The sequence below is a fragment of the Mobula birostris genome, chromosome 10 (genome assembly GCF_030028105.1).
Source record: "Mobula birostris isolate sMobBir1 chromosome 10, sMobBir1.hap1, whole genome shotgun sequence".
NCBI lineage: Eukaryota > Metazoa > Chordata > Chondrichthyes > Myliobatiformes > Myliobatidae > Mobula > Mobula birostris.
In genome coordinates, this window is record NC_092379.1 from 15247308 (window position 1) to 15266243 (window position 18936).

General features: G+C 46.7%; 1 protein-coding gene across 1 annotated transcript in view; it reads left to right on the forward strand.

The window, feature by feature from the left end:
* Positions 1–18936, forward strand: part of LOC140204412 (uncharacterized) — an 83623-nt gene that overhangs the window by 39233 nt on the left and 25454 nt on the right. The window contains exons 5-8 of the mRNA XM_072271133.1: positions 970–1133; positions 4385–4516; positions 9849–9914; positions 18439–18544. Of these exons, the coding sequence (XP_072127234.1) occupies positions 970–1133; positions 4385–4516; positions 9849–9914; positions 18439–18544 (468 nt within the window). The remainder of the gene's footprint in view (positions 1–969; positions 1134–4384; positions 4517–9848; positions 9915–18438; positions 18545–18936) is intronic.

Sequence of the window (18936 nt, forward strand, 5' to 3'; positions counted from 1 at the left end):
TTACACATTTGTTCATTTGTGTGTCTCTGTGTGTCCCTCTCTCTCTGCCTCTCTCTCTCTCTGTCCATTGTGTCCTGTTCTCACTGTGTCTACATATGGTTGGGACACGCACTGAGAGGAAATTTACATATCAACTAGCCGCATCAATGATCTGGTGTACAAAGATTTTGCTACCTGAATTCTTTTGGGTGTATCTTATGGAATTTGGGCTGCTGGTCATGAAAATCGCCATGAAAATTCCCTATCACGCATCATTTTTCTGAAATCGCCCATATTTTTTTGTTTCAATTCATAATTCAAGTCTGACTAGCTGATGCCAAGATTAAGGAAGACATTTTTGTTGGTCCACAATTAAAGAGGTCATCAATGACAGGGAACTTCTAGTGGGACCGGAGAAAATCACATGGAAGGCACTTGAGGGTGCTGTTGAAAATTTTCTTGCTAACTACAGAGCACCAAACTACGTGCAGCTGGTTGACAACATGCTTCAAGGACACAAAACCATGAAGTGCAACATGTCACTAAAGATTTCTGCATTCCCATTTAGACTTCTCCCCTGCAAATCTTGGCACTGTCAGTGACAAGCATGGAGAAAGGTCTCACCAGGACATTGCGGTCACAGAGAAACTGTATCAGGGCAACTAGAATCCATCGATGCTGGCTGATTATTGTTGGACACTTCAGCGAGACAGCCTAAGACACTGAGTACAAATGAAAATCATCAACAAAGCATTTTTAGCTTAGTTGAACTATTGCAAAGAGTCAGCACTGTCATGCAATTAAACCCATTATATTCAATAAAAGTCAAATTCTTGTTTCTCCAAATTCCTATGTGATACAAGTAGCCTGAAATGGTATTTGTGTTCAGCTTTAAACGGTCTATTATAAACAAAAGAAGATTCTGAGGAAGCAATACCTGAAAACATTTGTCTTCTAGTGTTTCTGAGCACTGCTGTTCTGTTCTCGTAGATCCGAAAAGAACAAGATGGGGGTCCACAACCTCGCAGTGGTCTTCGCTCCAAACCTCTTCCAACTCTTCGATACGAGTGGCAAGCTGGCGGGAAGCGTTGAGAAGGCGCTGCCGTTGCTCACCCAGGCCACGGAGATTCTCATCGGCCAAGCTCAGAACATCGGTGAGTCTGATACGTGCGGGGTTCAACCGAATGATTTAAGGATTAAAATGAAAAAGACTCCGGGGATGGTGTGTTCCCTCCGAGGTACTAGGGTCATCGATGCCTCAGAATGGTCGCAGGATTCTCTCCCTCGAGAGAGAGAGAGAGGGTGAGCAGCCAGAGGTCATGGTGCATATTGCACCAATGACGACCTGTAAGAAAGGGGGAAGAGGTCCCACACAGTGACTGAAGATCAGGACCTCAGTGTAGTCATCTCTGGACTACACCCAGTGCCATGTACTGGTCAGGGCAGGAATAGGATGGTAGTACTGAATGAATGAGGGGCTGGTGCAGGGGGAAGGGTTTCAGATTTCTGGATCATTGGGATCTCTTCTAGGGAGCATATGGCCTATCCAAAAAGGATGGGTTGCACCAGAACCCGAGGGGGACCAATATCCCTGCTGACGGATTTGCTAGAGCTGTTGGAGGAACTGAAATTTGGCATGGGTGGGTTGGGAATTGGAGTGATCAGGCTGACGTTGGGGCAGTTGGTATACAAGTGTGTAGTGAGGCTGTGAGGAAGGACAGGCAGAGGACAGGGTAAAATTGCAGTCAGTGGGATGAGTTTAAGTGGTACGTGGGGGAAAAATTAAAAATGGTGATGAATAACGGGATGGGAGGATTTGTATTTGAATGCCCACACTATATAGAATTAGATAGATGATCTTCTAATGCAGTTGGAGATTGGCAGGTATGACATTGTGAGTATCACTGGGTTGTGGCTGAAAGAAGATCAGAGTTGAGCTTAACTTCCAAGGACACAAATAGTATCAAAGGACAGGCAGGTAGGCAGAGGGGGTAGGTTTGGCCTTGTTAAAAAATGAAATCAAATCCTTAGAAAGAGGTGACATAGGATTAGGATTAAGGAACTGCAAAAGTCAAAAGACCTTGATGAGAACTATATACAGGCCTCTGAACAGTAGCCAGGGTGTGGGAGATAAATTACAATGGGAAATAGAAAAGGCATGTCTAAAGGACAATGTTACAACAGTCAAGAAGGGGATGTCGATATGCAGGTAGATTGGGGAAAACCTACTAGAAGGTAGAGGGTAAAATGAATGCAGTGACATGCACGACAGCTGCATCTTGGGAGAAGCAACACCCACAAAATACTGGAGGAAATCAGCAGGCCAAGGCAGCATCTTATGGGAAAGAGTACAGTTGACGTTTCGAGCCGAGACACTTCAGCAGGGCTTCGGAGAAGATCTGTTTTCCAGCAAGACCATGACCCCAAGCATGAAGCCAAAGCTGCACAGGAATGGCTTAAAAACAACAAAGTTAATGGCCTGGAGTGGCCAAGTCAGAGTCCAGTTGAGAATTTGTGGCTGAACTTGAAAAAGGCTGTTCACTCACGATCTCCATGCAATCTGGCAGAGCTTGAGCAGTTTTGTAAAGAAGAATGGGGAAAAATTGCAGTGTCCAGATATGAGAAGCTTATAGAGACCTATCCACACAGACTCAAGGCCGTAATTGCTGCCAATGGTGCATCTACTAAATACTGACTTGAAGGGGGGTGAATACTTACGCAATCAATTATTTTGTGTTTTATATTTGTAACTAATTTAGGTCACTTTGTAGAGATCTGCTTTCACTTTGACACGAAAGAGTCTTTTTCTGTTGATTAGTGTCAAAAAAAGTCATATTAAATCCACCGTGATACAATGTTGTAAAATGTCCGGGGGGGGGTGAATACTTTTTATAGGCACTGTATGTATGTGACATATGAAGTTAATAATTATATTTTAAAAATGTATATCTTTATAAACAAGAGAAAATCGGCACTTGCTGGAAACCCAAGCAACACACACAAAATGCTGGAGGAACTCAGCAGGCTAGGCAGCATCTATGGAAAAGAGTCAACAGTCAACCTTTCGGGTTGAGACCCTTCATCAGAACTATTCAATAAAGGGTCTCAGCCAGGAACGTTGACTGTTTACTCTTTTCCATAGATGCTACCTGGTCTGCTGAGTTCCTCCAGCATTGTGTGTGTGTGTTTTCATTTCTGAAAGATATGTTGGTTAAGGTGCACTTGTTGTGACTAGAGATCAAATTGGGCAGGGAGTTCACAAGATGTGACCTTCAGACTTGGTTATTCCTCTGAATGTTTGGAACAGCAGTCCAGAGCGTACTGGGTGGAGTTATTTCAGTGTTGTTTGCCATTGGTTAATGTGTTTTCATCTTACCCATTCTTCCCTCCCTTTGAGATGCTGAGGCAGGGAGCAACGTGCACTTTTCTTTCTCCCCAAGGTGGTTTTTGGTTTCAAGCTCGAGCTGCCGAATCATTAGCAGGAGAATGCTGGCCTCCAGTTGCAGAGGGATGAATTTCCAGCTGGCTCTCGGCAGAGTGGTTGGTGGTGGAGCCGTTAAATTCAGAGATGTTTGTGTTCTGGGGCTGGGAGCAGACAGCCACATCACCGGGGGTTGGGAAGCAAGAATAACTGCCTTAACATGGAGGCGTAGTTTGTGTGTGCACTCTGCATGCTGGTGGCCAGGGGAGTAGTTAAACTCTGCATTGGTGTCTTTGGTGATCACTGCCGTGCTTTAACTGTGCACTGGTGTGGTCAGTGATCACAGTGGTTTAACTGTGCGCTGGTGATCACGAGCCTGGTTTAGCTGTGGGCTGTTGTCGTCAGTGATCACAAGCCGTGGTTTACCTGTGCACTGGTACACCTGACAGTTTTATTAATGTGCAATAATGTGATCCTGTTTTCCCATCAATCCACACAGTGCTGGAGGAACTCAGTAGCCCAGGTAGCATCTATGGGGGAGCGGGGGGGAAGTACAGCCGACGTTTTCAAGCCGAAACCCTTCGGCAGGACTGGAGAAAAGAAGTTTTCCACAGACGCTGCCCGGCCTGCCAAGTTCCTCTGGCATTTTGTGTGTGTTTCTCGGATTTCCAGCATCTGCAGGTTTTCTCTTGTCTCTGTTTTCCCGTCAGATAACTTTCTGGGCTCAGTAGGACTGGATGTTGGCTGCGAATCATTTTGCTCCGCCCTCACCACACAAGTGGAAGGTCAGGAGCCCGTGTCCCCTTTGAAAGGCCTGAGCCCAAGCTCCGTGTTGTCTCGACAGTAGTACCCATTTGTGGGTGCGCTGTGCAAGGAAAGATCAGTCTGTCCTGTCTAATGGTCGTAGAAAAGTCTGGGACCATTGAAGATGTTCAGAGTCCATTTATTTCTCCTGCTTTCCCCTCCCCTCCCCCTGCCATTTAGGTCACCTCCCACCATCAGTGTTGAGCAAGCTGCCCTCCCTGGATACAGAAGCTGGTTTCGTGACCACTGGTGGCCCAGACGGACGGAAGCTCTCGGCGAAGCAGAGGAAACGGCTGCGGCGAAGTGTCGGAGGTCAGCATCTGTGTCGGAGGGCGGGAGGTCAAATGGTGGGTGTCAGAGACTGGAGGTCAGTGTGTCTAGCAAGGCAGATGGCTGCTGCTTCCATTATTGTCGTGAGTGGCTGGGCATCTCCATGAGAGGTCAAAAGCTGGTTATTTATACCAAGGTGTTTCCATGGCGACCATTCCCCGCCATTCAGGGCCAGGCCGGCCTTTGGCTTAGAAATTAGTTCAGGATGAGGCTTCTTTTCAAGCAAGGTCCACCAGTGAGATCACAGCTGATCATGATCAGGTTTTGCGACCGGCACTTCTGCACCCCGAGTCTACCTGGACAAATTTCCCGTTTATACCAATCCTAAAGTTAATCACCCTGTCAATCAAAATCAAATCAAATTCCGGTTATCATTCAACTGTACATGAATGGGTCCAAGGTGCGCTGCACAATCAAGATTGTGAGCACACGTACAGTCACGCAAGTATGTAGCCCAAGTCCCTGAGTGATATGCCCTGCAAATTGATGGTGCATTTTCCGGCAGTCCACAGATGAACACATGCACGCAATCCAGCTTGTCACTCCACTAATCGGACACTGGAGGGCAGCACCAACAGGCGAGTCCGGCCCCCAACCGAGCATGAATGCCATGCTACAACATTTGTGGCATCTCCTCTCCTGGACTGCCGCAACAGGCAAGTCTGCGGCGTGAGGCCTAGTCTGTGCTAGAACTGATGCCACACAGCTCCCCTGCCATTTGTCACGCCACCAAACAGGCCCGGGGCATCTCGCATTATCAGTGTCCAACAGGGTCTCGTGATTGTAAGAGACACATCCGAGGCAATCACCCGCCATTACTCTGCACGCTGCCTTGGTGCACCAACTCTGACGCCTTCGTGTGGCAGGCAGCAACGTGGTCTGTACCAAGTCCAGCTGCTCCACCAGCCAGCAGCTCACTGACCCGCGGTACCCGAAATTCTTGGAGTCCAGCATTGTCCTGTAATCGTAAAAAAAAATTTTTAAAGAGAAAGGAAAAACACGTTTGGTTGTCCCTCGAGAGGCCACTGCGTCTGAGCACGCTGCCACCATATCGGAAGTAGGAGTATTCTCATCGACTCCCTCCAATTTCTGCCCGTCCTACACACTGCTGCCTTTAACCCGAGGGACGTTGAAGGAAGTTGGAGCACCCGGGGATACCTGCTCCTTCACGACATAAAACTCCACACAGGCAGTGCCAGGGGTCAGGATTGAACTTGGGTCCCTGTAACTGGGACCAGTTGTGCGTCCCACCACTTGTCTTCCACTGTGCACCACTGGAGATCTGATCACCAAGCACACCACTCTGTTGGAGTGGCAGGTGCTGAGGCCCGGTCGAGTGGGACTTCTGCATCGAGGCCTAGTGATTGGATAACAGTGCTTCAATGCCTCAGTGGTTCCATTTAATATCAGAGAATGTATTCAATATACATCCTGAAACTCTTACTCTCTGCAGATAAGAGAGTAAGAGTTTCAGGTTGTATATTGAATACAGGAGAAAAACCCCTAAGACTGAATTACAGAAAAATATAACAACTCCAAAGCCCCTCTCTCCCTCCCATGCACTAGTAGCAAAAGCATCAATCCTCCCCCTCCCTCTCCCCACACTTATTCCAGCAGAAAGCAACAGCAAAGGCCCCAAAGAGAGACCATGGTCTACAGTCCATCGAAATCCACTGTTCACCCAACCGTTCATCATGTCTCCCAGCCTCCCAGCCTCCCAGTCCCCCTTTCCATGGAAAGAGGGGAGACGATCAGAGATCCTTGCTAGATCAGTGTGATAATCTGAGGCTTGGGTTTTAAGGAATATCATGTAGGGTGAGAGAAGGGGGAGGAAGAAACAGCATCAAGGAAGGGTCTCTGGGTCTTGGGGTCTAGGTAGCAAAGGAGTCCCTGCTTGAAGGTTACCATAGGTCTAATTCCAGAAGTTGGGAGAGGAGAGATTTGGATTTATTACGTTAGTGAATGAAGTATTAAACCAGAACACAGAAAACTTGAGCAACGCACACAAAATGCTGGAGAAACTCGGCAGGTCAGGCAGCGTCTATGGAAACGTGCTCACCCCATCTTCCCACCGTCTTAACAGTAATAAAGTTCCTCTTGTCCTTACCTACAGTACCATCCCATCAGTCTCCGCATCCAACTCATTATCCTCTGCAACTTCCGTCATCTCTAAAAGGATCCTACCACTAAGTGTATCTTCATCACTCTCCAACCGTCCCCGCCTCCAGTTTTCCACAGGGATCACTCCCTCTGCGATCCGCTTGTCTGTTTTGTCCCTCTGCACTAATCTCCCTCCCGCCATTATCCCAGCAGCCTAGGTGCTACACCAGCCCATACCCACCTCCTCCCTCACCTCCATTCAGGGCCCCAGGTTTCACCTGTGAATCTGCTGCGGTCACCTGTTGTGTCCAGGGCTCCCAATGCAGCCCCCTGTACGTGAGACCCATCGCCAATTGGGAGGGGAGACTGCTTCGTTGAGCACCTTCACTCCACCCTCCAAATGTGGAACGCCCCAGTGGCCAAACGTTTTAATTCTGATTCCCGTTCCCGTTCCAACATGTCGGTCCGTGGCCTCTTGTGCCAAGATGAGGCCACCCTCAGGGTGAGGGAGCAACACCTTGTATTCTGTCTGGGTAGCCCCCCAACCTGATGGCATGAATATTGATTTCTCCTTCCGGTAGGCAAATTTTTCTACCTCCCCCACCTTCCCCCATTCCCCGCTCTAATATTTTACCTCTTCTCACCTGTCTGTTACTTCTTCATGGATCCTCTCCTATCACCCTTTCTCCTACGGTCCACTCTCCTCCCCTATCAGGTTCCTTCCTCTCTAATCCTTGACCTTTCCCACCCAGCTGGCTTCACCTATCACCTTCCAGCTAGCCTCCTTCCCCAACTCCAATATTTTTATCCTGGTATCTTCCCCCTTTCTTTCCAGTCCTGAAGAAGGGTCTCAGCCCAAAATGCCGACTACCTATTCACTTCCACAGATGCTGCCTGACCTGCTGAGTTCTTCCAGCACTTTTGTGTGTGTTGCTTTGGATTTCCAGCATCTGCAGACTTTCTCATGTTATAGAAAACTTGATATTCTTTTCACTATCCTGTTGACCTTTGACATCCTGCATTTGATGTATCCAGCTCCCAAGTCTCACACCAGGGAGGAAGGTAACATTTAATGCAATCCATTCAATTGAACAACTAACTGATCACAATTAAAAAGTTTTTATTTATTTTTGATTTCTATTTAATTTGGGATGTTTTATAGATAGGTTATTACTATAAAAACCTGTAGAAATTATTGTTATTAATTTAATTCAATTCGAACGGTTTCTTTGGTTAGTAGAGGCCATTAGTCGAGCTCAAAGCCACTAAGATGTTGAAAGGCCGTTAGGATGCCACAGAGAAGGTCCTCGGAACCTAGCTCCTGAGGTCTGGTCCTTGACTGTGTGTCGCTTACCCCTTGGCAGGAGTACTCCAGGAGCAGGATGCGAAAAATGGGTGAGGCTCTGGGAAAGGTGAGGAAGGCCGGATGCATGGTGGCCTGGCCCGTGGTGTGAGCTGGGAGGTGGGCAGCTGAGGAAATTGTTGGCAATGGTGGTGCAACTTCATCCTTGTGCCCCTGTACCACTGAGATGCCCTCCTTTGTGGGCCACTGACGCCACGTACTGGGCAATAGGACCTTTTTTTCATTGGGTAGCTTTACTCTCCATTCTGCCCTGATGTGAGCCAGACCTAATCAAGAGTAGTTCAAAGGGATATCAGTCATTTAAAGTTAATACATTGTTTAAAGTAAATTGATCAAGTTTTTCTAACTAACTTGGATGGTGTCAGGTACCTTTCGCTAGGTCTTAAACTAAAGAACCAAAAACTGAGCGGATCTGTTCAAAGACATGTTTGTTGATTGGAAGGAGAAACAACTTTCAGGCTGCTTCTGATATACAGCTCACAAAGTTTGTTATTTTTTAATACAAATTTTCAAACTCTGGCTGTTACCTGTTCTGGAGATCTACTCCTCCACTACAATACAGCTGCAGTACCCAAGGCCAGCAGTATATCATTCTCCCCTTAGATGCACAATGAACAATGATCAGGACGTTAAATGCCTCTTGACATATACATACCTAGCTTATAACAAAGCACTCTGGGATTATACAGGTTCCATTTTGTCACATTACAAGATTAAATGCACAAAAATCTCAAAGCTTTAAATATATTTCCATAATGGACTCAGTGTCTATCTCAATGTGACCTTCTCGTCGACCTGTACTATATTTGCTCTGTAACTGTAACAGTTTATGCTGCATTCTGGGGCCATAGAGCACTACAGCACAGAAACAGGCCCTTCAGCTCATCTACTCCATGTCAAAATTATTTTATTATTTAGTCCCATTGACCCACTGTAGCCCTCCATACCCCTCCTGTCTATGTCCTTGTTCAACATTTAAGAGAAGTTTGGACATGCATGCACCACTTCCGCAGTCTCACCACCCTCTGAGTGAAGAAGATCCCCCCTCAGGTTCCTATTAAGTTCTCTTATTGTTTCACCTTGGACTACCTCAATGCACTGTTAATTATGAAATGATCTGTATGGGCAGTATACAAGACAAGGTTTTTCACTGTGTCTCAGCATATGCGACAAATATAAACCAATTTACCAACTTAAATTAAAAGTATTAAGATTTCCAAACACGAATGAGCAAGTTATGCCCAAACACTGTGGAAAGTTTCCACTGAGGATCAATCTATTGCAGTGAGCTTTCCATCGAGGCTATAGTGCACAGAGGCCGAGGGGTTTTATAGTGGCTGGAGGCTCAATGTTCAAGGTAACTATATGTCACCATATACAACCCTGAGATTCATTGCCTCAGTAAATCTACAGAGTAATATAATCAAGGAAAGACCACACCAATTTGGATGTTCAGCCAGTCTGCAAAAGGCAACAAGCCGTGCAAATACAAAAAGAAATAATAATAATAAATAAATGAGCAATAAATATTGCGAGCACAAGATAAAAAGTCCTTGAGAATGTGTCCATAGGTTGTGGGAACAATTCATTGATGGGATGAGTGAAGATGAGTGACGTTATCCCCTTTGGTTCACGAGCTGATGGTTGAGGGGTAATAACTGCTCCTGAACCTGTTGGGTGTGAGTCCTGAGGCTCCTGTGCCGCCTTCCTGATGGCAACAGTGAGAGGAGAGCATGTCCTGGGTGGTGGGGGTCCCTGATGATGGATGCTGCTTTCCTGTGACAGCGTTTCATGTTGATGTGCTCAATGGTGGGGAAGGGATTTAACCTGAGGACTCTGCTTTCCCCCCAGTTATTGTCAGTGGAGCACTGAGCAGACTGAAGACTTCAATCACTCTGCAGCCGAACAGGTACACAGGTACGTTGTGTCTTTGGTGATCCCTCACTGTCCAGTCGATCTCTTCCTGTTGTACCTGGGCTCCAAAGGGAACACTGTTCCCTAGATCCTATATTTCCCTGTCTGCCCCCATCACAGCATGCTCCCCGCCTGCTCCAAATCATGTAAGGACTCATGAAATTGGAAATTCAGTTCAAGCTGCTACCCAGCTACGGTAAAACTCCAGCACACTCGAGATATTGGTGGTGTTCGATTAGAACAGTGGTCCCCAACCTCCGGGCCACGGACCGATACATTGCCGCGAAGAGTGCAGCGGTAGCCGGGACGCACCCAGCACATCTTTAAGAAAAAAGCCGAAATAAACAAGCTAATTGATTAGGTGCCGCCCGGCACGTAAATGTCGGCCCAGATCAGAGGCGACGCAATCGGCAATCGCCTCTGATCTGGGCCGACATTTACAGGCTGGGCGGCACCTAATTAATTAGCTTGTTTTTTTCGGCTTTTTTCTTAAAGATGTGCTGGGTGCGTCCCGGCTACCACTGCACTCTTCGCGGCAATGTATCGATCCGCGGCCCGGAGGTTGGGGACCACTGGATTAGAAGACTGTTGGATATAATTTCTACTCATAACACAGCTTGAATTGACTTTTTTTTCTGATGTGCTTCATTATACATATTCCAGTTGAAGCAGGTACGTGTCAATAGAGCACGGGAACTGAGTGAAAAAGGGAGTTCGGCAAATGTCACCTAGTGAGCCAGAGGCTAAGTGGCTAGAGTTTCTGAATAGTTGGAGCACAGATTATTGGAGTTCTACCGTAGGAGCCATGCATCTGTTCTCTAACTGCATTGTATCGAGTGTTGTGCGTTTATTATGGTAATCCAGTCACATGAGTTGGGGAGGTGGGGCGTGGTAAAAGCAAAGGGAATAAGTCACGTATTCACGCTTTGTTCTAGGCTGTTTGTAGTAGATTGGGACTGGCGGATGTCGTATCTCTTGCTGACCGCTCAATTGTGCTTAGCTTATACCTGGGTTGTACTTAAGTTCACAGCTTCAAGATGGTATGTTTGCACGTTGCTAATAAAGGATTTGACCTTTGGAGCGATCATTACAGGAGGTGGGGGGGTGCATCATGCAGGTATAACAACTCCATTCTTTTGGTTTGGCTTGGTTTTGCTGGGACACCGTGTTTGCCTTGTGCCAAGTAGAATTTCCCCCCTCACCCCCTTCAATTTTCAGATACGGCTTTGCACTTCAATATGGCTGATGCTCAGCTCTGGCCTCCCGTTGTCAGGGTGAGATGCCACTTGTTCGTCAATCCTATTTCTTCCCCGCTGTCTCACTGTCATTGTGTGTGGTTGTTTCTTCTTTTCCTGGAATAGGAGACTGTCTAATGTCCTTGACCACCAGAAACGACCAGGAATTAGCTTGAGGGGTTGGGGGGGGTGAACACAAGGTCGTGACCTAACTGGAGGTCATGTTGAGATTGTTATCAAGTGCATGATTACGGTACAGGAGTAATGAACAACTTCCATATACTGTAACAGTACACAGATACATAGATTCAGACAATCAGTATACAGAATATCAAGGATCAACTTTATTCCATAAGACATAGGAGCAGAATTAGGCCATTTGGCCCATTGAGTCTACTTTGCCATTCAATCATGGCTGATCCTTTTCTCCCCTCCTCAGCCCCACTGCCTGGCCCTCTCCCTGAAACTTTTTGATGCCACGTCTAATCAAGAACCTATCAAGCTCTACCTTAAATACACCCAATGTGCACAAGTTGTTCATGTTGAACTTCTCTGCCACTCACGTGCTGGGTCCTCAGTCAACGTGAAAACACACATAACTTTCCGAACATTGCTCACAGTCCATCTCGAACAAGCAGGTCTCCCACCGGATCGCACGCTACGACCAATTCTCCCCAGCTACTTCTCTCTTCATCTCCACTCGAACAAAAACCCCAAGCCCAACCTTATTGTCCCTCACCAAGAAAAATCTCCCGCTAATTGGATGGCACACATTCCACATCACCCCTTATCTTCAACAATGACCCAAGCGGGCTGAAAGCAGAACAAACTGCTCTTACAGAGCTGCTAAATGAAATTCCTACAGCGAACCAGGAAAGACGTGAATCAGGGTTTTACACATTACGAACTTGCTGTGGTGGGTTAGTGTGTCATGCAATAAAAAACCATTCAACAATTGTGAAGAATGAAGAAGTATATAAAATTAGAGTTTAGAGTGCAGGTTGGAATATAATGTACATAAATCTGTATGTACCAGCGTGTATTTGCAATTTAAGTAGCATTATAAATTCAGAATATCAATTATACAAGGCAATGAGGAGGGGAAAAATGACTATGATGACTTGCGATTTTTGAACATGTTTAACCATGGGATTTCACAAGAGGACAGGACATAATCATTTGATCAAAGAGCCATTTGATCAAGGGAGTGGGACAACCTCTGCTTTAAATATACCCAATGACTTGGCCCCCCACAGCTGTTTGTGGCAAAGAATTCTGCAGGTTCACCGCTCGCTGGCTAAAGAAATTCCTCCTCATATCCGTTCTCAATGGACATCCCTCTATTCTAAGGCTCTCTGGCCTTAGACTCCCCCACCATAGGAAACCTCCTCTCCACACCCACTCTATCAAGGTCTTTCAACATTCGATGGGTTTCAATGAGATTCTCTCCTCATTCTTAGTGAGTACAGCCCAGGGCCATCAAAGACTCCTCGCAATGAGCCTTTCAAGCGCGGAATCATTTTCATGAATCTCCTTCAAATCCTCTCCAACGTCAGTACATCCTGAGGAAGGGTAAAGTGTAGGAATGGAATTCCGAATAACTGAAGACTCAGTGATGTGGAGCAGAACAGGTGATAGGAGGGAACGTGCAGGATCCCTGAATTGGAGGAGCTAATATTTCAGGGAAGCAAGAGGCAGTAGATGCTGGCAAGAGCAAACTGCGGGAGCAACTTGGCAGGTCAAGCAGCATCTATTGGGGGGGGGGGGGGAAGATGCGTCAACACTTCAGATCTAAACCATGCATCAGACCCTCCATAATCTTGGGGAATATTTAGGCTGGAAAGGATTACTAGTGTAGAGGGGGAATGATTTTATTTAGATTATGGGGACACTCAGTCCTCCTTTATTGTCATTTAGAAATGCATGCATTAAGAAATGATACAATGTTCCTCCAGTATAATATGACAGAAACACAAGACAGACCAAGACTAAAACTGACAAAAACCACATAATTATAACATATAGTTACAACAGTGCAAAGCAATACCGTAATTCAATAACAGCAGACCATGGGCACGGTAAAAAAATGTCTCAAAGTCCCGATAGCCCCAACATCTTACGCAGATGGTAGAAGGGAGAAACTCTCCCTGCCATGAGCTTCCAGCGCCGCAAACTTGCCGATGCAGCATCCTGGAAGCACCTGACCACAGCCGACTCAGTCCGTCCGAAAACTTCGAGCCTCCGACACCAAGCACCATCTCTGCCAAGCGCTTCGACCCCGCCCCAGCCACCGAGCAACAAGCAAAGCCGAGGATTCGAGGCCTTCCCCTCCGGAGATTTCGGATCACACAGTAGCGGCGGCAGCGAAACAGGCATTTCAGAAGTTTCACCAGATGTTCCTCCGTACTCTCACATCTGCCTCCATCAAATCAGAATTGTGCACGGCACCCTACTTGACAGATTACAGATATCCATCACCGGAGAGGCCGCGCGCGCTGCGTCGTGCCGCCATCTTCTCCTCCTCCTCCTTGATTTGAAAACAAGGCTATGATTTTAAGATCACATGTTGATGCCGTGGGACGTCTCAGGTTTAGGAGCATTAGGGTGAACTGATTGGGCCTTTGCGGTCTGACTCTATAAAGATCAATGTAAGCTTTATTATCAAAGCACATATACAACCCTGAGATTCACTTTCCTGTGGGCATACTTGGCAAATCTATAGAATAGTGTAAAAGAATCCGTGAGACCAACCAGAGTGCAGAAGACAACAGATTGTGCAAATGCAAGTATAAATAAATAGCAATTAAATGATAAGAACATGAAATAGTAGGGTAAAGAACCGTCATGGTGAGATTATTGGTCGTGGGAACATCTCAATGGATGGGCAAGTGAGTGTAGTTATCTCCTTTTGTTCAAGAGCCTGATGGTTGAGGGGTAGTAGCTGTTCTTGAACCTGGTGGTCTGAGACCTGAGGCTCTTGCACCTTCTACCTGATGGCAGCAGCGAGAAGAGAGCATGGCCTGGGTGGTGGAGATCTCGGATGATGGATGCTGCTTTCCTACGACAGCGTTCCATGTAGATGTGCTCAATGGTTGGGAGGGCTTTGCCTGTGACGTATGGGGCCAAATCCACGACCTTTTAAACGGAAAATCTTACTGGGGCTTTGGTGTTTCCATACCAGACTGTGATGCAGCCAGTCAGCACAAGCGGTTCTGTTGCAAACTAAGTTCACTTTCTCAGAGGGAAGAGCTTTAAATTGAGAAGGGGAGAAGCGGTTTACCAGATGTTTTACGGAGTGGCAGGTGAATTGAATGCACTGTCGGGGGAAATAGCCGGGTGGGGCCTGCAGCAAGGCACGGCTTCAGATCATGTCCAGCTGAAGATGGCTTACAGAGAGAGTACAATCAGCCCAAGCAAGAAAGGTCTTTGAAGAGCCCAGCTTCCCTTTGCAGAGCAGGGGACCGGAGCCACTAGGTATACCAAGCTAAGATAAGGATGGAAACGAAGATTTCTAGTGTGACAGTAACTACTGGTCAGTTGCTTTACTAATTCTGAAATATTATTGCCCAAAATATTTTTAAAAAAAGACCATCAAACACCCAATGTGCAGAGGGAAGGGGTGAGAAAAAGACACACAAATCATGCAAATAGTAAAAGCAAGCAGCAGCATTTGGAACGAAAGTGAGTCCATTGACACGAAGGCCGGAGTAGGCCCGTAGCCTCAGCCTCAAGTCATCACTCATCGGAGCAAAATGTCGCGGAGCCTGCAGGCACAAAACCCGGGGCAGGCCGGGTCCTCTGCCTCACTGCAGCAGAGAATGGAGGAAGCAACGCAGATTGGCTCACGTTCACGGCTGGCACAGATATTGTGGCCTGAAGGGAGGGCAGGGCCTGTTCCTGTGCTGTGCTGAACCACGTCCGAGATGCAAATGGAAGGAAAGGTGAACTGTCCCAACTTCAGGTGTGTGGACAGTCATCTTGTCTTCAGGGTGAATCAGAGTCAAGTGCTCCCGGCTGTTGTCTCTGGAGATTGGAGAATCAACTGCTCAGAGGACTTTAGAGTGTTGGGCTGAGGCTATTTGGCCCCATTGTGCCTTTGCAAGCAGTTTGAAGGAGGTGCTCCTAACCTTAACTCTTCTCTGCAGACTTTCCCTTTGGGTTTATTCAATTCTCTTTGCAGAGTTGCTGTTGAATTTGCTTCCAACACCCCTTCAAGCAGACGGGTAAACCAAATGTCTCCTCCTCTGTCCTCTGATCCTGCCTATTATTTTATGTCAGAGATCCGTGGGCCCAACTCTTTTGCCGCTGAGTTTCTGCTACCTGCTTACTTCAGTCAGTCAGGTAGCAGTCAACGTTTACCTCTGGCATTCAGATCTATAGACAGATACCTCAGTCAGTCTCTGCTGTTCAGATCTAGACAGGACCCACAGATACCCCAGTCATCCTCTGCAATTCAGATCTATACAGGACCAATAGATACCCCAGTCAGCCTCTGACATTCAGATCTATAGACAGATACCTCAGTCAGCCTCTGCTGTTCAGATCTAGACAGGACCAATAGATATTCCAGTCAGCCTCTGCAAGTCAGATCTATACAGGACCAATAGATATCCCAGTCAGCCTCTGCACGTCAGATCTAGATGGGGCCAACAGATACCCCGGTCAGCCTTTGCCATTCAGATCTAGACAGGACCAATTCATATCCCAGTCAGCTTCTGCCATTCAGATCTATAGACAGGGCCAACAGATACCCCTGTCAGTCTCTGCTGTTCAGATCTAGACAGGACCCACAGATACCCCAGTCAGCAACTGCCATTCAAATCTAGACAGGACCAATTCATATCCCAGTCTGCAATTCAGATCTATAGACAGGACCAATAAATACCCCAGTCAGCCTCTGCAATTCAGATCTGTACAGGACCAATAGATATCCCAGTCAGCCTCTGCAAGTCAGATCTATAGACAGGACCAACAGATACCCTAGTCAGTCTTTGCACTTCAGATCAATACAGGACCAATAGATACCCCAGTCAGCCTCTGCTGTTCAGATCTAGACAGGCTTCATTGTCAGTTATACTTCCAAGGGTGAACATCACCAACAGTTTGTCCTGGTCCAACAACGTAGATGCCACTGCCAAGAAAGCTCACCCAATAGCTGTTCTTCCTCAGGAGGCTAAAAAAAGAAAAAAAATGTGCGTGTTCCTGCTAACTGTGGCTAATTGTTATCAATGCACCGTAGAAAGCATTCTGTCTGGGTGCAATACAATTTGGTAAGATAACTCCTCTGCATCTGCCCACAAGAAGCTGCAGACTTGTGGTCACAGCTCAGCACATCTTGGAAATCAGCTTCCCCTCCAAGTCCTCAGTTGACACTTTTCGCTGCCTCGTAAAGCAACCAGCACCATCAAAGACCCAGCCAGCCTGGACATTTTCTCTTCTCCCCTATTCCTTTGGTAAGAAGATACAGAAGTCTGAAAGTGCAAACTACCAAGCTCGAGCACAGCTTCTACCCCTGTTGTAATAAAACTATTATATAGTTTCTTAGTACAACTAGCAAGGTTCTTGACTTCACGACCTACCTCGCTATGATCCTGCACCTTACTATTCCCCTGCACTGTACCACTGCATCTCTTTCCCGGTTCCTAAAAAAAGCAATCGGGAGACAGCGGCTGGAATTTCTGGGACGTGTGCTGAGGAAAGAGAAGCTCGAACGTCTTGCAGTGACGGGAAAAACTCCTGGAAGAAAAAGTTGCAGTCGACAGTGTATGACATTCATGAGTTGCATCAGGGGGTGGGCAGGCAAAAGTTTGAAGAGCTTATTCGTACCTCTCAGATTAAAGACCATGATTACCCACACCATATGACACAGCACATGATGACAATGAAGACAATGACGATGATGAAGATGAAGACGAAAATGATGATGACAATGACTATGATGAAGACGATGTTGAAGCTGAAGACTATGATGTTGGCTCTATCTGTAGCTGCTGCATTTTATTTATTTGTTTTACTTATTGATACAGCGTGGAATAGTCACTTCCCGCCCTTTTGAGCCATGCCACCCCAGCAATCCCAGACAAACCCGATTAACCCTGACCTAATCACAGGACAGTTTTTTACTATCGCTAATTAACCTACCCGGTAATCTTTGGACTGTGGGAAGAAGCCAAAGCATTCAAGGAAAAATCATGCATTCCACAGGGAGGAGGTACACAGACTCCTTACAGAACAGCACCAGAATTGAACTCTGAACTCTGGAACACCCCTAGCTGTAACAGCACTGCTCTAACTGCTACGCTACCATGGCTCCTTAGTCTGCAATGTTATTATTTTCCCTTGTCCTACCTCAATGCTCTGTGTAATGATTTGATCCGTAGGAACAGTATGTAATGGAACATAGAACAGTACAGCACAGTACAGGCCCTTCGGCCCACAATGTTGTGCCGACCCTTAAACCCTGCCTCCCATATGAACCCCCACCTTAAATCCCTCCATATACCTGTCCAGTAGTCTCTTAAACTTCACTAGTGTATCTGCCTCCACCACTGACTCAGGCAGTGCATTCCACGCACCAACCACTCTCTGAGTAAAAAACCTTCCTCTAATATCCCCCTTGAACTTCCCACCCCTTACCTTAAAGCCATATCCTCTTGTATTGAGCAGTGGTGCCCTGGGGAAGAGGCGCTGGCTGTCCGCTCTAGCTATTCCTCTTGTTATCTTGTACACCTCTATCATGTCTCCTCTTATTCTGCTTCTCTCCAAAGAGTAAAGCCCTAGCTCCCTTAATCTCTGATCATAATGCATACTTTCTAAACCAGGCAGCATCCTGGTAAATCTCCTCTGTACCCTTTCCAATGCTTCCACATCCTTCCTATAGTGAGATGACCAGAACTGGACACAATACTCCAAGTGTGGCCTAACCAGAGTTTTATAGAGCTGCACCATTACCCCGTGACTCTTAAACTCTATCCCTCGACTTATGAAAGCTAACACTCTATAACCTTTCTTAACTATCCTATCTACCTGTGAGGCAACTTTCAGGGATCTCTGGTGTAAGATGAGCTTTTTCCTGAACCTTGGTCACACATGACAACAGCAAACAAACTCCAATTCCAGTTCCAAGGTCAAAGTTTGCCTTGAGCTTTAGACAGCTTAATGTCTTGAGATAGAACGGAGACGGAAGGGTTGTCATTTAGAAAGAAGAACCCCTGTTTAAGGAAACAACTGCTCAGTTGATAATTTTGAGGCTTTATGATGTGCAGTGCTGTGCTCTCTTTTCCTCCCTTCAGTTAGTCGTCGGCAAGGACCAAGTCCTGCGGTCGGGTCTTCGCTCACAGCCAAGAGGAAGGCAGCTGACGATTCGGCCCGGATTCCAGGCATCTCACCGAAGAAGAGGTACCCGGGCGAACAACTGCAGCCTGTGCACTTTTTGCTTTAGCTTAAGTTTAATGATTTTAAAAAGAAAAGCCCATTCCTATCTAACTATAAACCTATCACTCGTGCTTCACACACTTGCACTACACCAGAGCCTGTGTGATTTCTCCTGACTGTAACGGCACTGGAGCCTGAATGCAGCTATAAACGCAGCTGAATTAAGTGTAGAGATTCCACTGGGAATTATTTTGGTGTTCCTGTTACCAGTTCGCACTGAGATACTGCCATTGTTCAGATGACAGTGCTGCTTCCATTGGGAGGGTGTTTTCCCTTCCCGTAGCGTTTGGAATTGAGCAGAGGGGACGGGGTTGCAGCTTCTCAGGATGGGAGGTTGGTGTTTTAAGATCACAATG